At 36.5% G+C, this 27,621-nt stretch overlaps 1 protein-coding gene across 1 annotated transcript in view; it reads left to right on the forward strand.

Annotated features, from left to right (window-relative positions):
- The window catches only part of DIAPH3 (diaphanous related formin 3), a 584,600-nt gene that overhangs the window by 22,715 nt on the left and 534,264 nt on the right, over positions 1 to 27,621 (forward strand). Inside the window, exon 2 of the mRNA XM_037800254.1 lies at positions 6,297 to 6,329. Coding sequence (XP_037656182.1) covers positions 6,297 to 6,329 — 33 coding nt within the window. The remainder of the gene's footprint in view (positions 1 to 6,296; positions 6,330 to 27,621) is intronic.

A 27,621-nucleotide genomic window follows, 5' to 3' on the forward strand; every position in this document is an offset into this window, starting at 1 on the left:
GTGTCGTGTCATAGTTTGATATAACGAAAAACTTGGATACTTAGGTACTATGTATGTGCTTATGAGATTAAGTGATTGTACCTCAGAGATAGACTAAGCATTTAAATAATGATGAAATTGGTAATTTATCTCTCACACCAGAGACCAATGAATTCTCTTAAAATAATCCTAATTGGTACCTGTAACTTCTTTGATGGCATGTAAAGCCTGTGCCAACTCTCACAGCCCCTGTCTCTCACTTCTTTGAAATCATCTTGTACTTTTTATCTGTACCTTTCATTGATCTTGTTTCAGGGATGTCTTTTTTTTTAAGTGAATTATATGACAAGAAATTCATAGGTGTGCAGGCCGAGGGGATGTTTAGTGGCTGGTAGAGGTGGTGTGTGGAGCAGGGTTTCTCAAAGGGTCTGGGGTAGCTACAGCTGCCTCACAGAGAGGCCCCTGAAGCAGGCCGGTTCTAAATTCCACCTCAGACCTACCCCATCAGCATTTGGGAGGTGGAAAAAAATCTTCACATGATTCTTGTGCACGAGAAGAAGATGAAAACCAGCTGGTGGAGAGTACAATCTACGAAAATTGGGTCTGAGACAAGTATGTTAGGAGGCTTTAATCTTAACAGTTTTTCTTTTTGTTGGTAATCCCTCATGGTGACCCAGTTAAATGATGGAAGTTTAAAGGGATTAGACTGTAATAGCCAAAAATTATTTTAAAAAATTAATATACATTTGGCTCCAACAACAATGATAAATTGAGTCAAGCCTACTAGCTTGGTACCTGGCGGTGGCTGTCATGTACCTAGTAACATAAATGGACAGATCTGTCGCCCCATTGACCTGCTAGTTCAAAGGTGCTAGCCAATGAAAGAGAACATAAGAGAACATAAAATATGCTAAAGTCTTAGGCTATGGCTTGAAATTTTTTTCATTGCTTGTGGACTTCAGGGGTTTGCATGTTCTTTGTATGATTATATAATTTATCTGTTCTTTATTATCTGCTTGTGGACTGAGTTGGGTGGGAGAGGGACTGTTTCCTAAGACCTCTTGATATTTACAGTGTTTGGCACAGTGCATTGAAAGCTCTAGATCTGTGTTTTTGAAAGCATGTACTATCTTCAATAAAAGTTTTGATGCATTGCTTAAATGGGAACATAGAGACCTAAGTTCAGTGTTTCTACCTTTTTTTTTTTTTTTTTTGATCCTGTGTTCTTTTGAGGAAAAATCTATGAAGACTTTTTTCTCTTTCAATCCCAGAGTGATCCTCTTGTCCATACATCATAGGAACTGTCACTAGCAGAAAACATTGTTTTCTGTATATATTTGGGGTTCCTTGCTTTTTTAGAGAGCAAATAGAATTATCAAGTTGAGAAACATAGGGCAACAGAAAGAAGGGAGCTTTTGGGCTCCATATATGAGAGAGAACTTTAGGAAAAGAGCCCCAATGCTCTTTAATATCATAGCTTAACCAATTACTGTTGGTCTTGTGTACAGAACTGTTTATATTTTGATATTATCAGTTTTATTCTATCCAATGTTACAAAGCATTAATTACACCTACAGAATCACAGACCAGGTAGTCAGTCAAAAGTCACTTTTAGGTGTGAATGTTTTAATATGTTTAAAACTGTATGCCTTTTTTTTCTTTTTCTTCTTTTTTTTTCCAAATACAACCTCAAAAAGTTGCTATCAGGTTTTTTTTTAAGGTGTTTTTATTTACTTTCATTTAATAGTCAATTTTATGTTTCTGTTTCCTTTGTGGAGTGGATGACAGCAAATGCTACTCATGAACTGGATTGATGTGTGCAATTCCTATTTTCCTCAACTGGAAGATAGTAAAGGATATTTCTGGTGGCTATAAAAGAGAGGTACTTTTCCAGTTTTTAAGTGTCTTAGTTAATCAGACATTTTAACAGTACCTCAAGTTACCAGTATAAAAGCAATATTTTTGTATAATGAAATTTTTCTCTTTTTAAAATTAAGGCTATTACCCCTGTAATTGTGTATCTATAAAGGTAAGAGAAAAGCCCTACAGAATTGTCTGAGGATTCTCTTTCTGTCTTTTAGGTAGCAATTTTAATTTAAAGGGTAGTCATCTTTTTGGAAGTATAATTTAAACAGAAAGGACCTTGAGATACTGTAAACCTTTTAATGATACATTTAATATTAACCTTCAGACAGCCTAAAAAAGACTGCCAGCCTTTCCATTTTCCCACTATTTAGTGTTTATTTATTTTATTTTTCAATAAGTCATGCTTGAACTTGACTATGATTGGAAATTTCAGTTTTTAGGGGAAATTACTACTGCTTTAATCTGTTTAGATGTTTAAAGCTAACAGGTCTGTACTGTTTTCTTTGAGACTGCATGTTTGTAATCTCTGTTTTCTGAAAGCTAAATCTTTAAATGAAACGTATTCTGACTTTACTGTTTTGATATAGAAACAAAATTCATAGATCAGTTTTCCAGCTGCTTACTCTGTTAGTCAGTGTCTCCATTCCTGTCACGGGCCCTTGAATTTGCTGTCATTTCCTGCCCTACTGGCTTCTCTTGCTGGTGGTGAGAATCAATAGGGAAGTTTTCTAGAAGAGAAGGAATAATGAACTTGACCTTAGTTTCTTGCTTTTCTCTTAGACTGTTTTACTTTCCACACCCACATGCCCTTGAGTTGCCTTATTTCTCTGCACTATAATTCTTTTATGATTACCACTTTTTCTGTGTATCATAATATAGATTATAACTGTACTAACATATGTGACTATGTGGTTTTTAAAAAACAAGTATAAACAGGTCAAGCATTTAACAAAATAGTTAATCCTTTTAAAAGCCAGACCCTCAATGAGATAGTTTAAGAATATTAAAAAAAAAATTATGAAAAAAAAGTGGATCTTAGTGTGTCCTATTTTTACACAAGTGTGATTATACTTTTTCCTGAAAGTTAGGAGTCCAACCCTAATTTAGAAGGTTGTCCAATTTTAGGCCTTTAAATAGTATATAAAAATATTTCTCTTGGATATTTATATTTTCTGGATTTGTAACTTAAATCCCCTACTTTTCCAACCTAGTACTCTACTTTCTGTATTTTCTAGGTGGCTTTTAGATCATAAATCTGGCATGGGCCCTCGTCTCATTTCTCTTAACATTGTTTGTCTATTTTCATTATTCCCTCTCTCTTTTTTTAAAATTCAATTTTATTGGGATATATTCACATATCATACAATCATCCACTGTGTACAATTGTTCACAGTACCATTACATAGTTGTGCATTCATCACCACAATCAATTTTTGAACATTTTCATTACCACACACATAAAAGAATAAGAATTAAAGTAAAAAAGAACACCCAAAACATCCTATGCACTCTATCCCTCCCTATTATTCATTTACTTTTTGTCCTCATTTTTCTATTCATCTGTCCATAAACTGTATAAAGGGAGTGGGAGCCACAAAGATTTCACAATCACACAGTTACACAGTATAAGCTATATAGTTATACAATCCTGTCTTCAAGAGTAAAGACTACTGGGTTGCAGTTCAACAGTTTCAGGTATTTCCTTCCTGCTATTCCAATACACTAAAAACTAAAAAGGGATATCTATATAATGCATAAGAATTACCTCCAGAATAACCTCTCGACTCTATTTGAGATCTCTTAAGCCACTGAAACTTTGTTTTGTTTCATTTCTCTTCCCACTTGGGGATCCAAGAAGGCTTTCTCAATCCCACGATGCTAGGGCCACTTGTCATATCCCACTTGTCATATCCCACGTTACCAGGAAGACCTATACCCCTGGGAGTCATGTCCCACGTAGGGGGAGTGCAGTGAGTTTACCTACAGAATTAGCTTAGAGAGAGAGGCCACATCTGAGCAACAAAAGAGATTCTCTAGGGGTGACTCTTAGGCACCATTTTAAGTAGGCTTAGCCTCTCCTTTGCAGTAACAAACTTTGTATGGGCAAGCTCCAAGATTGAGGGCTCAGCCTTCCAAATTGGCAGCCCCCAGTGCTTGTGAGAATATCATCAGTTCCCCAGGTGGGGAAATTTAATATTTCCACCAAAAATTAATATTTCCAAAAAGGGGGCTTTGCAAAAACATTTTTATTCTCTGTGCAAATTACTCTGGGATTTCACTCCCTATTCAGCGTTCCATGTAATTATGTTGTTTGAATCAACTGACCATACAAGTTAGATCATATAGTATGTTACAAACAATATAGATTTTGCATCTAATAAATGTCTCTTCTTTGGTCTCAACACAGAAGTTGAAGTTTTAAAAATACTGTCCATATCGTCATTTACCCTTTAGTCTGATTTACCTTAGTCCTAACCAAGGCTGTTTTGTTCATATCTCTAGTTGAAGCCTGATCTCGTTTTTTCAGACTCCTTAACATTTGTCATCTTGCCTTGCTTCCTACTCTCTCTCTTTTTAACATCATTTTTATGGCATTTTCTTCAGGCAAGTCAAACTGGTATTTGGGAACATTTCATTTGTTTAAGTAGATGTTTTCTCTTTAATTGTGGCATACCATTCTAGGTAGGATTTCAGCTTTATGCTTTATTTCTTTGGCCTTTTTATGCATTAGGCCACGGCATGCTAGTGCGTCAGAAGTTGGCTATATTCCTCTTTTCTTGTCACAGGAACTTGAAATGACCCCTTTCAGGAGTGATATGGGTAGTGTCTGGGGGGGATATCTCTGGTTGGAGAACTAACTGACATGATTGAGATGTGGTTAACCAGATGCAATAGGGCTGGAAACCTCTTTTGACAAGAAACGATATAGACAGCAGGCAGTCAGAGGAAGGGAGCCCCACACAGCCATTCCCGTCACTCCTTTCTCTGGAAACTCAACAGCCACATAGGTTTTGACTTCATTCTACAACGTGAACATGACACGGGGATGACTGGCCCTGAGTACCCACCCTGAGTATCCTAGACATTTTAAAATTCTGCCCAGGATCACAGTTACTCTTAAAGACCATTGTGCATTCTTGTTAGTTTCAAAGGCTGAAGATACTGATAAATAGCAAACATTACAACCAAGGATTAGATACTAGCCCTAATTAATCCATTATTACTCCCTTGTTCTTCATGTCCCCAGTCAGAGAAGGTAGTTGTAATTTAACAGGCAGTTTACGCTGGAACCTAGTGGTGTGGCTAATAATGGTCATTCACTTGGCTACATTCTCTTAAGTATGTAAAAGCACGTTTTGGGTCCCTTTAGTTATTTTTATATCTTCTGCACTAGAAGAAAGAACATCTTAGTGAAAGAAAGGGAGAGGAGAATCTGGAAATAGTCATGCACACTGTACAGACTGGATCATTGTTGCCGTAGATACATGAACAAAAAGGTGTATGTACCACAGTTTACAAACCTGAATGGTAAAGTTCATCCTGTTCAATAAATGTTGAATTTAACTATGTGCTACTTGTTCTGTTGGATGATGATTGCTAACATATGCCCCTTTATACTTTTAACATGATAGACTTGGTTTACTGTTTAGAAAATGTGTTTGACCCTTTCTCTACCCTTTTAAGGATCTAATTCTACAATGTATAAGAGACAGGAGAACCGGTAATTGATTTGAATACAAAATCTTGCTTGACTCTTATGAAACTTAGATTTCTCTCTTTTTTTTTTCCTGAATACTCATTTTTTTCTTTTGAACCCCATTTTGAAGGAAAATAATAATTTATTCACTTTCTAAAGTGGCCTTATGTTTGACTAGCAAGGAAATCAGCAAAAGTGTTCTCTAAGAAGCTAGCAATGAAATGAAAAACTGTCTACCATTATCACTGTGATAAATCAAACTGATGTTAAAGATGCAAAGTCATTCAGTGTACTCTTCTTCTTACTAGAATTAAGTTAATTAAGCCAACAAAGCACTTCATTATCTATTATGCTGCATGCCATGGTAGATTTAAAGTTTCATTGTTTTATAATGTAAAAAATTTCCTAAAAATCAATTATATATCTCTATATACATTGAGTTGTAAGTGCACAAAATTAACAACAACTAATACTAATAATTGGAAGAATATATTTATTGTACTGAAATTAGGTTTCTATTTTATGAGGTATACAAAGCCAAAAAATTTTAGTAAAAATTTGAAACTGCTGCTTTCAGGGTACCGTTTACCCATCTTTTTGAGAATGAGATTAAAACAATATAGAATGCATTTTTATTAAACTCAAATTTAATTATATTCAACTTAGAATTGTAGGATTTTAGATGTACTCCATTGATTAAAATAGAATAAAGCTGTTATAAATTACTGATATCATTGGTTTCTTTCTTTTGCAGCACTTAAATATTAGGACACTGACAGATGATATGGTAAGGCTATCCTCAGTGTTCCCTTTGTTGTGAATCTTAACTAACTGTAATGTTGATGGCTTGCTGTGCTAACACCTTCCTTTGAAATTGCTTAAAACTGCATGCTCTGGAGATGTACTATTTTTGTAGTGCTAAAATAAGAGGCAGAACTGGTAAAATACATTAAATTGTTGCTTTTAAACAGTAAATGGGAATAGTCAATATGTTAATTTAAAAAATATGTTTGATTACAAATTGTTAGTCAACTTTGAATCATTCAAATCAGCTCTCATTCTTTGGGGGTGAATTGCACACTTTAAAATGAGGTTGAAAAAATAACTAAAGGCATGTCAGTTTTTCAGAAATATATAGTTGCTAATTAAAGTAAAACAGACTGAAATATCATGCATGTATATTAAAAGCTTTTGCTCAATGAGTAGAAAAATGGGGACAAAAACTAAATGAAAAATAGGGTGGGGGTGGATGATTTGGGTGTTCTTTTTCACTTTTATTTTTTATTCTTATTCTTTCTGGTGTAAGGAAAATGTTAAAAAACAGATTGGAATGATGAATGCATAACTATATGATGGTACTGTGAACAGTTGATTGTACACCATGGATGATTGTATGGTATGGGAATATATCTCAATAAAACTGAATTTAATTTAAAAAAAAAAAAAAAAAAGCTTTTGCTCAAAAATGTGAGAACCAAGCCATGCCTTAGGATATGTTCTGCATGTTGAAAATAATAGGGTTTCCTTATAAGTAACTATCACTTTATAGGACCATTACAGATTCTTGAATATTCAAGTAGATTTTTCCTAGAAAAATATTTTTGAACAGATGTCTGTTTAATATAATGTAATTATACAGTTAATTTAATGTTATTGTAATCCTGTTTAATAGCAAAGGAGAAACAAGAATAGCAACAAAACCCCAAAATAAGAATAACACCAAAAATAGAAGTATGATATAGAGGAAAAAAGCATGGCACTTGATCATTCCGGTTTTGAAATTCACCTTCATCACGTCAGGTTCAAAGCAGGGTGCATAGAACTACTACGTAAGCATTCAAAAGATGGTTACAACCTCTGATATCCAGAGGGCCCTCTTAGCACCTGGGTAAAGTGGACATGTAAACATGAGTGAGACATACACTGGGACATGAAGGTTTAAAAACTTGAATTAGAATATTAGTTTTATTCCTCTGGACAGTTTCTATAAAATATATTTATGTAAAATTTTCTGGCTAACATTTATTTTTCATATGATAGTACTTATAAAAAATGGTAGCAATATGGAGCCCTTATGAGACTACATATATGTTTTCTTACCCTGCAAGTTAGCTACTGTCTTCATCTTACAAATGAGGACATTGGGGCTCAGATGGATTATGTAAATAGCTTGTCCAAGAATATACAGCTAGCAGGTAGTACAGCCATAACTTGACTCTTGTTCCACATAGTTCCAAATCCCATTCACTTACTGTGCTGACTTCTCTAGCCTTCAAATGGCTTCATAAGCCCAATAAGAAGATCATCTGCAATTTTTTTTTAACCTAAAATAAGTACTTTACTTCCAACATGTTCCTCCTTTACCTCAAGAAAATAACCTAATATAGCAACGTTTCTGTGAACTTGTTCCTACCATACCCCCCAGAAATTAAAAAACCATAGTCATTCCTGGGCATTCCCAGAACGTTAAATTTACCCACGATAGCTTATCTGTTCTTTTGGGGTTATCATTCCCCCTTCATTAATTGCTCTCTATTGCTAGTTCCCCTACATTCTGTGGGAATTATAAACCATTTATTTTACATTTTTCAATGCTCACATTAGTGGTAGCATATAATATTTCTCCTTTTGTGCCTGGCTTATTTCGCTTAGCACTATGTCTTCAAGGTTCATCCATGTTGTCATGTTTCACGACATCGTTCCTTCTTATTGCCACATAGTATTCCATCATGTGTATATACCATATTTTATTTATCCACTCATCTGTTGAAGGACATTTGGGTTGTTTCCATCTCTTGACAATTGTGAATAATGCTGCTATGAACCTTGGTGTGCAGGTATCTGTTCTTGTCACTCTTTTCAGATCTTCCGGATATATACCAAGAAGTGCAATTGCTGGAAGGGTATCGAGTGAAGGGTAACTTGATATCTAGTTTTCTAAGGAACCGCTAGACTGTCTTCCAGAGTGGCTGAACCATTATACAATCCCAGCAACAATGAATAAGAGTTTCAATTTCTCCACATCCTCTCCAGCATTTGTAGTTTCCTGCTTGTTTAATGGCAGCCATTCTAATTGGTGTGAGATGGTATCTCATTGTGGTCTTAATTTGCATCTCTCTAATAGCTAGTGAAGCTGAACATTTTTTCATATGTTTCTTGGCCATTTGTATTTCCTCTTCAGAGAACAGTCTTTTCATATCTTTTGCCCATTTTATAATTGGGCTGTCTGTACTATTGTCATTGAGTTGTAGGATTTCTTTATATATGCAAGATATCAGTCTTTTATCAGATACATGGTTTCCAAAAATTTTTTCCCATTGAGTGGGCTGCCTCTTCACCTTTTTGAGAAATCCCTTTGAGGTGCAGAAACTTCTAAGCTTGAGGAGTTCCCATTTATCTGTTTTCTCTTTTGTTGCTTGTGCTTTGGGTATAAGGTCTAGGAATTGGCCGCCTAATACAAGGTCTTGAAGATGTTTCCCTACATTATCCTAGGAGTTTTACGGTACTGTCTTTTATATTGAGACCTTTGATCCATTTTGAGTTAATTTTTGTGTAGGGTGTGAGATAAGGGTCTTTCATGCTTTTGGAAATGGATATCCAACTTTCCCAGCCCCATTTGTTGAAAAGTTGAAAAGACTGTTATATCCCAGTTCAGTGGTTTTGGGAACTTTATCAAAGATCAGTCAGCTGTAGATCTGGGGGTCTAGCTCTGAATTCTCAATTCGATTCCATTGATCAATATGTCTGTCTTTGTGCCTGTACCATGCTGTTTTGGCTGCTGTGGCTTTATAATAAGCTTCAAAGTCAGGGAGTGTAAGTCCTCCCACTTCGTTTTTCTTTTTTAGTGTTTTTAGCAATTCGAGACATCTTCCCTTTCCAAATAAATTTGATAGCTAGCTTTTCCAAGTCTGCAAAGTAGGTTGTTGGAATTTTGATTGGGATTGCATTGAATGTAGATGAGTTTGGGTAGAATTGACATCTTAATGACATTTAGCTTTCCTATCCATGAACATGGAATATTTTTCCATCTTTTAAGGTCCCCTTCTGTTTCTTTTAGTAGAGTTATGTAGTTTTCTTTGTATAGGTCTTTTATATCTTTGATTAAGTTTATTCCTAGGTACTTGATTTTTTTAGTTGCTATTAACAATATTATCTTTTTCTTGAGTGTCTCTTCACTTTGTTCATTTCTGGCATATAGAAACATTACTGACTTGTGTGCATTAATCTTGTATCCTGCTACTTTGCTAAATTGGTTTATTAGCTCTAGTAGCTGTATTGTCGATTTCTCGGGGTTTTCCAGATATGAGATCATATCATCTGCAAATAATGACAGTTTTACTTCTTCCTTTCCAATTTGGATGCCTTTTATTTCTTTGTATTGCCGTATTGCCCTGGCTAGCGCTTCTAGCACATTGTTGAATAACAGTGGTGACAGAGAGCATCCTTGTCTCATTCCTGATCTTAGAGGGAAGGCTTTCAGTCTCTCACCGTTGAGTACTATGCTGGCTGTGGGTTTTTCATATATGCTCTTTATAATATTGAGGAAGTTTCCTTCAATTCCTGCCTTTTGAAGTGTTTTAATCTAAAAGGGATGTTGAATTTTGTCGAATGCTTTTTCAGTGTCCATTGAGATGATCATTTGATTTTTCTCTTTTTATTTGTTAATGTGGTGTAATACATTGATTGATTTTCTTATATTGAACCATCCTTGCATTCCTGGAATGAACCCCACTTGGTCATGGTGTATGATGTTTTTAATGTGTCTTTGGATTTGATTTGCAAGTATTTTGTTGAGAATTTTTGCATCTATATTCATGAGGGAGATTGGCCTGTAGTTTTCCTTTTTTGTAGCATCTTTTCCTGTTTTTGGTATTAGATTGATGTTAGCTTCATAAAATGAATTAGGTAGTGTTCCAGTTTCTTCGATGTTTTGAAAGAGTTCAAGTAAGATTGGTGTCAGTTCTTTTTGGAAACTTGGGTAGAATTCCCCTGTGAAGCCGTCTGGCCCTGGGCATTTGTTTGTGGGAAGCTTTTTGATGACTGATTGGATCTCTTTGCTTGTGATTGGTTTGTTGAGGTCTTCTGTTTCATCTCTGGTCAGTCTAGGTTGTTCATATGTTTCCAGGAAATTGTCCATTTCCTCTACATTATCCAGTTTGTTGGCATACCGTTGTTCATAGTATCCTCTTTATAATTTTTTAAATTTCTTCGGGATCTGCAGTAATGTAACTTTTCTCATTCACTATTTTGTTTATATGGGTCTTCTGTCTTTTTGATTTTGTCAGTCTAGCTAGGGGCTTGTCAATCTTGTTGATCTTCTCAGAGAACTAATTTTTGGTGTTATTTATTTGCTATTGTTTTTTTGTTCTCTATGTCATTGATTTCTCCTTTAATCCTTGGTATTTCTTTTCTTCTGCTTGCTTTAGGATTTTCTAGCCTCTTTAATTGCTTCATTAGTTCTTTGATTTTAGCTCTTCCTTCCTTTTTTTAATGTATGTGTTTAGTGCTATAAATTTCTGCCTCAGTACCACTTTTGCTGCATCTCATAGGTTTTGATATTTTGTGTTCTCATTTTCACTCGTCTTTATATATTTAGCAATTTCTCTTGCTATATCTTCTTTAACCCACTTGTTGTTTAGGATAGTGTTGTTTAACCTCCAGGTATTTGTGAATTTTCTAAGTCTCTGATGATTATTGACTTCTAATTGTATTCCATTGTGGTCAGAGAATGTGCTTTGAATAATTTCAATATTTTTAAATTTATTGAGGCTTATTTTATGTCCCCACATATGGTCTATTCTGGAGAAAGCTCCGTGAGCACTAGAGAAGAATGTGTATCCTGGTGATTTGGGATATGATGTTCTATATATGTCTGTTAAATCCAATTCATTTATCAGATTGTTTAGGTTTTCACTTTCCTTATTGGTCTTCTGTCTGGTTGATCTATCTATAGGAGAAAGTGATGTGTTGAAATCTCCCACAATTATTGTGGAAACATGCATTGCTTCCTTTAGTTTTGACAGTGTGTTTGTCTCATGTATTTTGTGGCACCTTGATTGGGTGCATAAATATTTATGGTATTTCTTCTTGTTGAATTGCCCCTTTTATTAGTATGTAGTGGCCTTCTTTGTCTCTCATAACATCCTTGCATTTAAAGTCTATTTAATCTGAGAGTAATATTGCTACTCCTGCTTTCTTTTGACTATAACTTGCAGGAAATATTTTTTTCCATCCTTTCACTTTCAAATTCTTTGTGTCCCTGTGTCTAAGATGAGCCTCTTGTATGCAACATATTGATGGTTCATTTTTTTTGATCCATTCTGCAAATTTATATCTTTTAATTGGGGAGTTTAATCCATTTACATTCAATGTTATTTCTGTGAAGGCATTTCTTGAATCAGCCATCCTGTCCTTTGGTTTGTTTGTCAGATATATTTTTTCCCTCTCTCTCTTAATGTCCTTTAACGTACCCATACTGAATCTCTTTAGTACTGAACCTTTCTCCATCTCTCTCTCTCCTTTCTTTGTTTCTCTGTCGGTAGGGCTCCCTTTAGTATCTCAAGTAGGGCAGGTCTCTTGTTAGCAAATTTTCTCGGCGTTTGTTTGTCTGTGAAAAATGTAAGCTCTCCCTCAAATTTGAAGGAAAGATTTTCTGGATAAAGAATTCTTGGTTGACAATTTTTCTGTCTCAGAATTTTAAATATGTCATGCCATTGCTTTCTTGCCTCCATGGTGGTTGGTGAGTAGTCTCTAGTTAGTCTTATGCTGTTTCCTGTTATAAGTGGTGAATTGCTTCTCTCTTGCTGCTTTGAGAACTTGCTCCTTCTCTTTAGTATTTGACAATCTGATCAGAATATGTCTCGGAGTGGGTTTATTTGGATTTATTCTATTTGGAGTTCGCTGGGCATTTATGATTTGTGTATTTATGGTGTTTAGAAGATTTAGGGAGTTTTCCCCAACAGTTTCTTTGAATGCTCTTCCCAGACCTTTACCCCTTTCTTCCCCTTCTGGAACACCAATAAGTCTTATATTTGGACGTGTTATATTATCTATCATATCCCTGAGGTCCATTTCAATTTTTTCGATTTTTTCCCCTTTTCTTTCATTTTCTGTTCTGTCATCCTCTAGGTCGCTGATTCACTGTTTAGTTTCCTCTAGTCTTGTACTAAGAGTATCCAGAATCTTTTTAATTTGGTCGACTGTTTCTTTTATTTCCATAAGATCGCCTATTTTTTTAATTTACTCTTGCAATTTCTTCTTTATGCTCTTCTAGGGTCTTCTTCATGTCCTTTATATCCTGTGCCATGTTCTCATTGTTTGTCTTTAGTTCTTTGATTAATTGCTCCCAATACTGTGTCTCCTCTTATCTTTTGATTTGGGTGTTTGGGTTTGGGTTATCCATATCGTCTATTTTTTTCATATGCTTTAAAATTTTCTGTTGTTTTTGGCCTCTTGGCATTTGCTTAACTTGATAGGGTTATTTTAAGATATGTAGACTGATTCAAATACTTATCTCTAATTTGTCAGATCTACAGCTTCGTGGAGTACACTTTCTCTAGCTAATCAGCAGGTAGCATCCGCGAGCCTCCTATTACCCTCAAGCCAGTTCTCCCCAACTTTGTGTTTGTGGGGAGTGAGGGTCTGAGTCTTGTGGAGTCCAATTGGTGCACCAAGTTTGTGTGAGTAGTTCGTGCTGCCTGCCCTAAATGTGGGGCATGTGTCTGAGCAGTTAGGGAGGGAGGGCGGCTTTAATAATCCAATCTCCCAGGTGTTCCTGGAGATTTAAAGCTGTTGCAAAAGTCTAATCCTTCAGTTTGGTATCGCCACAGTATGTCTCTGCCGCTGACCCACAAGTCATTGGTATTGGCGTATGATCCCTGGGACTTGTGAGTGGGTCCCTCTTCCAAGCCGTGCCCTCCTAGGTCCTCTGGTGAGGGAAGACTGTGCTATGTCATCGGTGAGCACTGTTCGCCAAGGGAAGTTCTGGGCCCCAGGGCCATGTAGGGGCATTTCCAGCCTGCTGAAAGGATGGCTGAATGGAGCATGTTAATTTCCCCCTTTTCACACAGCTCTGCCTTCCCAGCTTGGGGACTATTAGCTGTGGGTACGCAAAAGGCTGTTGTCCACTCCCAATATTGTGGTGTGTGCACGTGTTGTTGGAAACACTTCCTGTCACACTGTGTTGTTTGGGGCAGCTCTGGGCTGTGGTGCTGATGCCAGGCAGGAGCCATTCCAGCCCTCCAGGAAGATGGCTGTAAGGGGACGCCCCCCTTTTCTTGGGAAGTTGTGGTGCATAGCGAATGTTCTCAGCCACTAGACTTACTGCTTTGTCTCTCAGAGCTATCTTAGCTCTGCTGTTGCCTGGGCCCAAATTGCAAGTCTTTGAGGCTTTCTGTAATGGGCTTCTTAGAGTAACTGTTTTAGAAAAAAAGAAAAAGAAAAAGAAGGGCCCTCCTGACAGATCTAATGGACTATTAAAATGCTAAGAGACAAGAAGAGTTACCTGGCAGTTCAGGCTTTTCTTTATGGCTCTAAAGTCACGCCACCACCACTTCTGACTGCCTGTTTGGGGAGAAAACTCTCCTTCTAGGTGGACAGGAAAAGCAGCTGAGTTCTCTGCAGATTTACACTGGTTCAACCCAGATCTGGAAGTGAGCAGAGAGTAAACACTCCTCTCCTAAACATCTTATTTTATTCTGACCTATGTTTGAACTTTAATGACAGTATACAATGATATATTTTTAACAGCTTTATTGAGATATAACTCACATATACAATTCACCCATTTAAAATATATGATTCATTGTTTTTTAAGTATTATTCACAGGGTTGTATAACCATCACCACAACCAAGTTTAGAACATTTTCAGTACCCCAAAAAGAAACCCCATCCCCCATCCCTAGCAACCACCAGTCTACTTTCTCTGCCTACAGGGTTGCCTATTCTGGACATTTCACACAAATGCAGTTCTACAGTATATGTGTGGTCTTTTGTGGCTGGCTTATTTTACTTAGCAAGTTTGTTTCAGGCTTCAACCATGTTGTAGCATGTATCATTACTTGGTTTCTTTTTATTGTCGAATAGTATTCCACACAGTGATTTTTTTGAGTTCCATCTTGTTTTAAGGACATTGCATTGTATTCCTTCCAACATTACCCTTACCTTCATTACAGGACTCTGTCCTCACACACTGCCATCCCGCAATGTCTACCCAGGGAGTGGCTTCACCAGGCCACTCAGAAGCCATCTTGCTCTGATCTTGTATTAATAATGAGGCTCCTTCTGAATGAAACCTTTCCTAATCCTCCTCCTCCATCTTGCCCCCATTTCTTACCTCTCCTGCACCCTTACAATCCTTGAGGCTTCTGGGTTGCTACCATAGTGCGTTCTCTGTGCATATTTTTATCAAAGCATTAGATTGTTTATTGTCTGTCTTTCTTACTAGTTTAAACCTTTTGAAGGCAGAGGCAATGTAATATTTCTACTATTCTGCACATTGTTTGGCATATATAGTGAGCATTTTAATGAATTTGTTGTTGAATGAATGAAAGAAAGAATGAGTCACCACCTTGATAAACTGCCTGATATTGTGGTTTTCTTGGATCAGGGGCTGGTTGGAATCTGGCCTTTGCACAGAGATGGAATCTTGCCTTTGCACAGAATATGGAAACTTTGAGAAGGACATGCTGTTGGTCTCTCTGACTACCGGCCTGCATTGCTAGCTATTGCCCTCCCTGCTTTCATCTTAGACGTAAACTTGGCCATTTCTCCTGGATTCCTTGTTGCCCACCTCATAGTAACTTGCTGATGACTGAATAGCCCTCTCCCTCTTGATCTTGTGCTTTAGCCTGTCCCTGAGTAAGTCAGGGATTTAGTCCATGGAAGGACTTTACAGGCATGTAGTTAAGGCAGCTGGATCCATTGTTGTGGAGGTCAGACAGTAAGCATGGCTACCTTGAATAGGAGACTCCCAAAGTAAATTTTTTCTTACTCATTGTTGACTGATGCATATGGAAAGATCACTGGATTTGTAGTCAGAAGACTTGTTGCAAGATAGCATTTCACCACTTATTAGATCTGTGACCTTGGGAAATCAATTATTTGTTATTTGCTTACTTGTTATGCAGAATTACTTATTCCTCCCTTCCTCACAATGTTTTGATGAGTTTCACTTAAGCTAAAGTATGTTAAACTGCTACATTCAATTCTGTCCTTTTAAAAACATTTCCTGATGTGTGGACAGAGAGGTGGTGTGACACATTTGCATCTGAGCCTTACAGGGGACGCATATTACAGATCAGTGTGGAGCTGCCAGAAGGGAAAGGGTAGCTGGATATTCTGAGGACTCTTTAAACTATTTCTGGTGTGTTAGAGCTTGGGGAAGCATTTGCCACTGGTGCGTTGATAGGTGCCGGCAATATGTTTTATAATTAAAGTTTGCCACTCCCACACCTACAACATATACGTTGCGTATGTGCTTCTAATTTAGACTTTCTTAATGTGAATGTACATTGCATATGTGCTTTTAATTTAGAACTTCTTAATGAGAATAACCTTTTGTGGGCAGAACTTGAGAGAAAGCATACAAGAATGGTGTTCTGCTGTAGCCATAAATTTGAATAACAGTATTTTAGAAACATTGAAAAGAAACACTGTGGGAAACATTAAGGTAAAAACCCATCTCTTTAAGTTGTTTTGTTAAAGGCCTGCAAAAGTACTTCATATTTCAAGGATATTTTTTGAGTTACTGTCAGAATTGAATTTCATAGGACACAGTCCTGTTAAAGGAATGAATGATTACTATGGTATTGGGATCTCTAGACAGAGGATAATGCACTTTAAATGGTGTTTGTTCTACAAATGCTCGAGCATTCTCCAAGTATGTAGTACAGTCCATGGTGCTAGAGAAATCCAAAGGTGAAGAAATCTTTTTAGTTTATAATCTTCCATTGTTTATCGCCTGGATGAGAGGAAAACTTTCCCCACTGAGGCAAAATGGTTGGGAGGAGGGAGAGAATAGAGACAAGTTTGAACAGGTAAGTTGGAAGGAACTGAATGTAGAGGTCAATAAGTGTTTTGCAGTCTAGGAGTTGTTTCTGACTTGTGCTTTTCTTTCTTGTCCCTCTCAACAATTTGTCTAAAGTACAGTACTCCTAACTGATCTTCTTCTTCCCTTATTTATTTCACTGCGGCCATTATTACCATCCCTTGTTTAACCTGTAGAAGTGGTCTTCAGTCTCTGACTAGCACCCGCTGTAAGAAATACACAGGACACACATGTACACATGCTTTCTCTCTCTCAGTTGAAACAAAACTGGAACAATATTTAACATTTCTATGCATAATAAACTCTGATCTTTTCTTTTTCATTCCTTTCCATTCCTCTTCCCTCTTCTCCATTCCATTAAAAAAAAAAAAAAAAGGTGATACCAATCCACGAAACTGATTTCATGACCCACAAATGGTTCACAGCTTTAGCTAGAAAAACAAACATTGGCATAACCAGCAACTAAAGGAAGTCATCAGGTGACATGGCAAGCGTTGAAAAGAAAGAGATTATAGCATTGTAATCACCTCTCCCCACCTTCTTAAAATGGAATTAGTAAAAATATCAGTCTTACAAGGTTATGTGAGGACTACATGAGAAATGGCATGTGTATTACTTTCCTATTGTTGCTGTAACAAATTGCAGATTTGGTGGCTTAAAACAACACAAATTTATTATCTTACAGTCCTGGAGGTCAGAAGTTCAAAATGGGTCTCAATGGGGTAAAATCAAGATGTTGGTTGGCAGCGTCCCTTCTGGATGCTTTAGAGGAGTGTTAATTTTCTTTGCTGCTCAAGCAAATATCATGCCGTGGGTTGGCTTAAACAACAGGAATTTATTGGTTCATGGTCTTGATGCTGAGAAGTCTGAATCAAAGCATCATCCAGGCAATGCTTTCTTCCTGAAGTCTGGCATTCAGGGGCTGGCTGCTGGTGATCCTTGGAACCCAGGGGCTCCTCTGCCATGTGACAATGCACATGACAGCCTTTTCTGGCCTCTCCCTTCTCTTCCTGGTTCTTTTGATTTTCAACTTCTTGCTTCCCCTGCCCTTTTCTCTCTCTAGCTGCCTTAATTTCATTCCCCGTATAAAGAACTCCAGTAATAGGACCCATCCTGATTGAGTTGGGCACACCTTACTTAAGGTAACCATATCAAAAGTTCCTGCTTACAAATGGTTCACACCCATCAGAATGGATTAAGTTTAAGAACTTGTTTTTCTGGGGTACACACAGTTCAAAACCACCACAAGGAAAAACTGTTTTCTTGTCTTTTGCAGCCTCTGGAGACTACCCCTTTTCCTTGGCTCATAGCCCCTTCTTCCATCTTCAAAGTGGTCAACATTGGGCTGCTGCCATTTCTCTGATTCTCCTATCTCCCTCTTCCACTTTTAGGACCCCTGTGATTATATCAGGCTCACCCCGGCTAATCAAGAATAACCTCCCTATTTTAAGGATAGTTGATTAGCAACCATAATTCTATCTGAAACTTTAATTCTCTTTGCCATTTAAAGTAACTTTTTCACAGGTTGCAGGGATTAGGATATGCCCATCTTTGGGGGGCCATTATTCTGGCTACCATAACATGAAAAGCATTAAATACATGGTTGGCTCAGTTCAGTGCTCAAAAATGGCAGCAGCTTGTAGAATGGAGAATACATATGAGCCAGGGAAATCTAGAGACAAACATACACGGGGAGAGGCAGATAAAGGAACAAGGTTCACTATTGTATTAGTGCTGCTGGCTCTTCACTTGAGCTGTGGGCTGTTAGGTTATCATCACCTTTTGCCTATTGTCTTGTGTTATTGGTGAGTTGATTGCTTGTGTTAAGCACCCTAATTTAATCTCTTATTTGTTTACTGTCTTTGCATAAATCATTTAGCATTTGAGCCTTGGTATCCTTCTTTATAGGGTTTGTGTAAGGGACAGATTAATGTATATTAAAATGTTTGGTACACCATCCATCATGATATTAGTGGTAGGATTGATAACATGCACTGTTTCTTTTTATTGAGGTATAATTTACATATAATATAATGAATCAATTTTAAGGGTGAATCTGATGAATTGTATACAAATGTATACAATCATTTATCCACTACATTCATGATATAGAATGTTTCTATTATTCCGAAAAGTTTCCTCTGAGCCTCTTTGCGGTCAATCTGCTTCCCCCATCCTGTTCCCCTGGCAAACACTGATCAGCTTTCTGAACTATAGTTCAGTTTCTAGAATTTTATATAACTGTATTTCAGTTTCTAGAATTTCATATAAATGGAATGACACAGGATATTGCCTTTTGTGTTTGGATTCTTTAACTTAGCATAAATGCTTTTGAGACTCATTTAGTGGTTGGGTGTTATCAGTGATTCATTCCTTTTATTACTGAGTAGTATTCCATTTTCCATTGTCCACATTGTGCCACAATTGGTTTATCCATTCAACAATTTGTATTGTTTCCAGGTTTTGGCTATTATTAGTAAAGCTGCTATGAACATTTGAGTACAAGTCTTCGTGTGGACATACATTTTCATTTTTGGGGGTCGTATGTTGTGCCTGTTCGTAAGAAACTAACAGATATGACTAATGATGTTGAGCATCTTTTTATGTGCTTACTTGCCATTCTTATCTTCTTTAAAATTTTTATTACTAGATATAGGGCTATTCAGGTTATCTGTTTCTTCTTAAGGGAGCTTTGGAAGTTTGTGTCTTTCAAGGAATTTTTTCATTTTATCTATGTGGTTGAATTTTGAGCATCAAGTGGTTTGTGATATTTTCTTATCTTTTTCCTCATCTTTTTCCTGTAGAATCTGTATTGGTGCCACCTTATCCCATCCTGATATTGATAATTTGTGTCTTCTGTTTTTTTTTTTTTTCCCTGACTAGCCTGGCTAGAGGTTTGTCAATTTTATTGATCTTTTTAAAGAACCAGCTTTAAAATTTTCTTACAGTGCTTTTGTTTTCATTTATTTGTACTCTTATCTTTCTTATTTCCTTCCTTTTATTTGTTGTTTTGGATGTGTTAGGTGGAAGTTTAAATCATCAAGCTGAGATCTTTGTTTTCTAATATAAGAATTTTATACAATAAATTTCTCTCTGATTGCTGCTTTGGCTGTATCCCACTGATTTTAATATGTTGTGTTTTTATTTTTAATCATTTCAAAATATTTTCTAATTTTTCTGTTGGTTTCTTCTTCGACCCATGGGTTACTTAGATATATGTTGTTTGGTTTTTAAATATTTGAGGATTTTCCAGATATCTTTGTTATTGCTATGTAATTTAGTTTCCTTTTTGCCAGTAACTGTATTTTGTGTGATTTCAATCCTTTTTGGTTTTTGAGTCTTGCTTTATGTCTCAGAATGTGGCCTGTCTTTCTGAATGCTTTGTGTGTATTATGCTTTTGTTAGAATTGGTTTTTAAAGGGTAAATAGATCATGTTGGTTGATGGTGTTGTTCAAATCTTGTTTACTCTTATGATTTTATGTTTACTTGTTCTGACAATTACTGAGAGAGAAGGGTTGTAGTCTTCATCTGCAATTTTGAATTTGTTTATTTCTTCCTTCAGGAATATCAGTTGTTTTTGCTTCATGTATTTTGAACCTCTCCAATTAAATGCATATACATTTAGGATTGTTATAAATCCTTTTTCATTATGAAATGACCATTTTTGTCCCAAGCAATAGTTCTTATTTTTTAGTCCTTGGAAATTTACTTGATTTTTCTGCTTTACTTGACTCACTTTGTCTGCTGCTCTTTGAAGAACAAAGATTTCTTGTTTCTGTGACATCAAACTTTCTCAGTTTTCATACCCCCCTGACCTTTCCTTTTCCATTTCTATTATGTGTTTTTTTCCTTTGCCTATCTTACACTATTGTCATTTCTCAGGGTTCTTTCCTGAACCTACTATTCTTCTCCTCTATATATAGAGCTTTACTTAAATGACCACCTCTGAAGATTGCAACTACCATCTTTATCTCCACATATCTGTATCACCTCAAGTTGAGGCAAGTTAATGCAGTGACCTACTGAATACTTTCATAAGGATTCCCTGTTTGTACTTGAAAGTCAACATGTCCCAAATTAAACCCTTCATTTTTCCTCCCCAACTTTTTCTACTCCTATATTCTCTTAGGAGTAGCTTTACCCTTCCAATCTTACTTTCTGATTATTTCTTGAATCTATCTCCTTTTCTCCATTCCTTCTATCAGAGTGCTATTTCCCACATCATCTCTTGTCTGGACTCTCATAATAACTTTTTATCACTCCCTCAAGATGACAAGAGTGACCTAAATTGCATATCTGACCGTGTGTGCCTGAGCTCTTTAATGTGACATATAAGGCCTCAGTGAAGAACTCTTCCTCTCTAACTTAATATTCATCTCTCAGTCAACCTGCAAGTGCCGCCCTAGAAATAACAAATGTGATAAGTTGTTGGAAAATTTATTAGGGACGGTAAAAACATAGCTAAGAAATGGTAGCTGCTGGATAGAAAAATGGTGTATTAATAGTGAGGATTATGAAACTGTTAGCGATGTGCTAGGTAGTGATCTAAATATTAGCTATATAAACACTGAATTGTCACAGCAAGCTTCTAAGTAGGCAGTGTTATTATTTCCATTTTTAAAGATGGGGAAACCAAGGCAAGAGAGATGAAGTAACTTTTTCAAAGTCATGTGGGGCAGCCAAAAAATCTGACAGGCTGGCTCCAGAGTCTATGATCTTTACCAAGAACATTATACTGTCACTTGAGTAGTATCCTCTCCACTGAGAATGCCAAGTTGAAAAACTAGAAATACATCTCATTTTTTTCTGTTTTTCCCTTGAAGCCACCTGTTTGAGACTTCTGACCTTTAAATTGACCAGGAAAAATTGTGTGATAGCCTGAGAAAATTATTGTGAAGAACTCAATGTAAAAACATACTGTATCTATGAACTTTTCTGTGATAAGAAAATGAATTATTTCAAATATTACAAGTAAACAAAACAAAAAATTCCACCTCAATGGAACAGTGATATGTTTGACTGAGAGATGTCAACAGGTAAAGGATATGAGCTGTCCTTTTTTGCAAGGGACAAGACAATTTTTTTCTGTGTGTTAAGTATTTCACAGGTTTGGCAACAACTGCAACCTGCTACCAGATATAAGGAAAGCTTTCCTGGTTCTCCTCAAAGTTCCCCATGGAAGTGTGGTCTGTCCCCTAATCTGGATGTGGTTCTAATCATTGCTTTGAGTAGCTTCTACCCGCTGTATTCTTTTGCCTCCATATTGTTCTCTGTACACTTGCTGACAGACACATTCGGTATAACTCACTGCTATCAAAGAACTTCAGACATTCCTGAATGTTTTCTGTAAGACTAGCTCACTCAAGGAAGAGATTTTCCAGATGAACGTGGCCTAACAGGACCGGGTTTTGTCTACGTGTAGACTATTTCGGAAACTACCTAGATGTGAAGTGTCCTGTTGGATATATCAAATTTATGAAAAAATAAAATTATTTTGATTACTTGTATTTATGCCTAACTTGTAAGTCAGGTAACAGAACAGAAATCATTAGCTTCAAAAGATAGAGCTCAAATTAAAAGAATTATTTAAAGTAGTTTTATCTTATTGGCCTCATCGGATATGAGGTTTTCTGTTCTACAGTTTGTTTATTTTGAAGTTTTATTAACCTACCTTTTATATTTTTCTTGCTAAGTTAAGAACAATGAGTAATAGGGCAGAAAGTGTGATAATATTTTCACAGTTTTTCCTAAAACCATATATTTGAAATATATTCTTTCTTCTGTATAAAGCAGAAGTAACAGAATGGACTGGAACAACTGAATAAATATGGTAAAATACATGGAAACAAGTCCTCTAAAATTTAAACTATTCACTAAGACAGGTGGTCCTTTCTTAGCCCATTAATATGAGTTAATTAGGACTTCCTGTACTTGGATTTTTAGTGGTAACACTTAAGTACTATTTTAGAATCTTTAAATATTTATGGGATAGTTTAGAGAGTGCCTCCTCAAAACAGTAGAAACTTAGGAATAAGATCAAGGGCTCTCAGAGTTGAATATACAAAGATGTAGTAGGGTGTGCAGACTAGTTTATTCATTCTTTTGTCCATTCATTCATTAAGCATATTTTGAGTGCCTAGTCCTTTGGTAGGAATACAAAGATGAATAAGTCTGTCTCTGCCCTCTGGGAACAGTGGGCAAAGCAGATGTGTTTACCATCACTGATTGTAGTATAGTGTGATAGTTCCTGTGATAGTATTATAGGGTACAGTGGAGGTGGTGATGTCAACTTGATCATGGGGAAGATTCACAGAGAAGGTGATTTCATCTGGGATTTGAAGAACAAGTTGGAATGTGGTCTGCTGGTTTTGGTTGCTGGGAGAACCAGGCTATAATTCTTTAAACTGGAATAAGTTCACTTCCTGGGTATCAACTGATGAGGTACTGAATGGGTTACTACTGAAAGTGTGTTAGGTTGGCATGTAGACAGCAATTCATGGGGTAATCATATGGTTTTTGTGTATGGATAATACTGGTCTATGCTTTAAAAAAATAAATTGTAATATTTATATATAGTTAATTTGTATTTCCTTTTAAGTATATAGTAGTATGATATTGGAATATATGCAATTAGAATTATACTTTGGAAATAGATGTATATAGATATAACTTTGGGATTTCTTGAATCTTAAATTCTTATGTTTCTCAGATTTTGTGTTTCTTTCCTTTGAGTGGTTATTTTCCATGCTACCTGTGTTAGTTTCCTAGAGCCGCCATAACCAAGTACCACAAACTGGGTGGTTCAAAACAACGGAAATTATTCTTCAAAGAAGCTACACAGATGGCTAAGAAGCACATGAAAAAATGGTCAACATCATTAGCTATTAGGGAGATCCAAGTCAAAAACCACAGTGAGTTACTATTTCATACCTGTTAGGATGGCTGTTATTTAAAAAACAGAAAATAGCAAATGTTCGTAAAGATACAGAGAAATTGAAACCCTTATATATTGTTGATGGGATTGTAAAATGATGCAGCCACTATGGCAATCAGTTTGGTGGTTCCTTAGAAAGTTGAACATAGAAAAACCATGTCCCAGCAGTCCACTTCTTGGAATATACCCCAAAGAATTGAAAGCAGGGACTCAAACAGTTAACTTTTACATCAATATTAATAGCATTATTCTCAATAGCCAAAGTTGGAAACAATCCAAATGTCCATCGACAGATGAATGGATAAACAAGATGTGCTATATCTATACAGTGGAATATTTCAGCCATGAAAAGGATACATGCTATAATACAGATCAAGCTTGAAAACATTATGCCAAGTGAAATAATCTAGATACAAAAGGACAATATTGTATGATTCCACTTATATGAAGTATCTAGAATAAGCAAATTCATAGAGACAGAAAGTAGACTAGAGGTTACCACAGTTTGGGGGAGATGGAGAATGGGGAGTTGTTGCTTAATGGGTAAAGAGTTTCTGTTTTGGGTCATGAATATGTCTAGTAATGGAAAGTGGTGATGGTAGCACAACATGTTAAAAGTAATTAATGCCTGTGTGAGTAAGGATCTTTATATGGATAGTCAGGTGTGGCAATGATGAGGGACACCAGAGGTGTATGAAAGAAATGTTTGTTAATACTCACAGGTCCTAGAACAGAGAGGGAATGATAAGCTCAACCAAGCAGGCAGGGGGCAAAGGTAAGGAAGACCCAGGGACTTTGTCTTTGTAATGTTATATAGGTGGAGCTGTAGCAGTGAGTGAAACAGTAGAGGGGATTGGGAAGTTTGTGTTTGATTTTTGTGGACGTATAAACCCCAAGTAAGACAGGGGAAGGAGGGGGAAAAACTATCTTGTATAAGCAGATGTCACTGAGGGACCTAACAACATGGTCTTAGGGCAGAGCCCCTATGTTATTTTAATCCATTACGATACCACTCAATTGTACATTTAAAAATGATTGAAATGCTAAATTTTATGTTATAAAAAATGCTATCACAATTGGAAAAACAAACAAACAAACACAAATTTATTCCTTCACAGTCCTGGAGACTAGAAGTCTGAAATCAGGATGTCAGCAGAGCCACGCTCCCTTTGAACCGTTTAAGGGAGAATCCTTCCTGGCCTCTTCCAGCTTCTCATGGCCTAGGCCCTCCTTGGTTTGTGGCAACATAATGCCAATTTTTGCCTCGTTGTCACATGCCTTCTTCTCTGTGTCTGTCTCACTCTATCCTTCCCTCCTTATAAGGACACCAGTCGTTGGATTTAGGGCCCACCCTGAATCCAGGATGATTTCTTCTTGAGATTCTTGTCTAAGTATGTCTGCAAAGACCCTGTTTCCAAATAAGGCTAAATTCTGTAGTTCTGGAGAGATGATTTTTGTTCAGCACACTGTACTACCTTATTTCCTTTTATTAAATTGCAGAAGTTCCTGCTTGTTTTTAGTACAGGTATCTGTTGTTTGAAGTATTAGTGTTGCAGAGAGTCTGGATTTTGTTATCGAGTATATTGAAGGCATAACACCTAACAATTTCCCTGGTATGCTATGTTAAATATTCTTTAAAATCTTTTTGAGAGGATTTAGCAAGTCACGAAGCAATGGCTGGTGTTCCTTATAAGGAAAATATGGAGCTATTAACTAATTTACTCACTTAAATATTAATAGAAACACCCATTCTATGCTTAGAACCATATTAATTAGGAGGGGGTAGTTAAATGAGTAAGATAGCTATCCCTGTTCTTAAGGACTTAAAGCCTAATTCAGCAAACATATATGTTAACAGGAAGTTTCAGAATAGCATATGTATTGTATAATGGTAAGCATTTGGTCTGTTGGCATCCAATACTTCTTCCTGAGACCTGAAGATTGAGTTGAAATTAGCTGTTTAAAGAAGAGATATGAGTTGTGGGCATGAACAGATTCTGTGTGCAAGGAACAAGCATGTATGTATTTAGGAGACTGCAGGTTACTTGTATTTAGAGCATACAGTATAAGGGTAATGGACTGGGAAACATAGTATCTGAAGAGGAAGCAAGGTTCAGATCATGTTGGGCCTTTGAGCTGCAATAAGATATTTAAATTTCATGCTCTTGAGTAATAGGGAGCCATTGAAAGGTTTTAAGCACAAGAGTGAGGGACATACGTGGATTTGCATTTCGGTAGGATTAAAATGGTGTCAGTGTAGAGAATTGCTCAGAGTGATAGGGTTAGGGGGGCAGTGGAAACATGGAGGCAAGTTAGGAGGCTGTAGTGGTTATCCAAGTGGGACTTGATGGTGGCCTGAATGAGGACAGTGGCAGTAGTGACAGAAAGAAGATGAATTAAGATGGATAGTCCACAAGGTTTGATGATTTTAAATTTTCATTAAAATTATCAGAATTCACATAACCTCTCAGCTAACCTCAGTCGTAATCAATTAGTATCATCGGTAGGCACCTGCATGCTTCTTTCCCCATTCAGGTCCTAATCTGACTTCCTTTCTCAACTCTTCCAGGTTTCCCAAATCCTCTGCTTTGCCCTTTAGAGCTCAAAGCCTGTCATCTTTGAATGTTCTCTTTCCTTGCTCTAATTGAAACTTAGATGTCCTTTGGAAGCTTTACTTCCTGGTGGCTTCTTCCTTCAAAAGCTGCCAGCTCTTTTTGAAGCACAAACCATCAGAGTATATATTTCTCCTTGTTGGTCTCAACTGTAGGTCTTCTAGTCTCTCCTAGTGATTCATCAAAGGCATTAGAACTTGAGTTACTTCCTTTTTTCCCATCTCTACTTCTGTTGCATCTTATATCGACCTACCAGGGGTTCTTAACCTGGGGTCCCTAGACCACCAAGAGGTCTGTGATAGAATTCATGGTACCCTTGAACTTGAATTGGAAGAATATTAAATCTTTATTGTCATTAGGCTTAAATTGAAATTTATATTTCCTTCAATTATGATATGGGCCAAAAAAAAAAAAACAAAAAAAAAACCCACAGAGCAACTTGATGTGATTTCCATCACCAACAGAAGTCACAGATATTTTCAAAGCACATTACAGTTACTGAAGAAATTTCAAAAATGGTTTATATTCAACACTTTGAAAATTACACTTTCTATTAACTCTTATTATATAATGCATTAATTAAGGACATGTCTTACTGTAATAAAATTTACTTATGGTAACTTGACATTAGATTTCTTATTGATATTAGGATAACTAGTTTACTTTAGTTCTCTTTATGATTGTATATATTTTACTTTAGGCATTTAAAAATATTATTCTGTGAGGAGCTCTGTATTGGTTATCTATCGCTACGTAACAAATTATTCTGAAATTTAGTAGCATAAAACAATAGTAACATAATTCACAGTTTCTTGGATCAGGAATTTGGAAGCAGTTTATTAGCATGATGGTTCTGGTTTGAGATCTTTCATGAGATTATAATCAAGATGTCAGTTCAGGCCATAGTTATCTGAAGCTTTGGTAGGCCTGGAGAATCCATTGCTATCAGGCAAGTTGGTACCAGTTGTTGGTGGAAGGCCTCAGGTTTTTGCTATGCAGGCATCTCTACAGGCTTCTTCATGACATTAAAGATGGCTATAGAGTATATATTGCATGATGTAACTTATTTTCAAGCAATTTAAAGGAATTTAAGAGCATAATTATTATGCTCATTTGATAATGTTAGAGAAATATAACAATCTAAATTTGAACGATATATTTAAGTAGGGGATTAAATATACTTTTTGGGTTGGTGAATTTTCTTCCTTTCAAAGACGCCTCTGGCTAATAAGCTTTTTATAAACTTTATTATAATACAGATTAAGAGACTGCAAAACTTACTAGTAACATTTAGGAATATTGAAGACAGTGTGATGATCCATGACTGAGCAAAACGGAAGTTGTAATGTCTTTTATGATCTAGTCTTAGAAATCATAGTCCATAATTTCCAGAGTTTCCCATTGCTTATACAAGTGAGGGGATCAAAGGGGCCATCTTTAAGATTGGCTACTGTGGTGGGACAGTTGAGGATTTGTCTAGCATG

The sequence above is a fragment of the Choloepus didactylus genome, chromosome 12, assembly GCF_015220235.1.
Source record: "Choloepus didactylus isolate mChoDid1 chromosome 12, mChoDid1.pri, whole genome shotgun sequence".
NCBI lineage: Eukaryota > Metazoa > Chordata > Mammalia > Pilosa > Megalonychidae > Choloepus > Choloepus didactylus.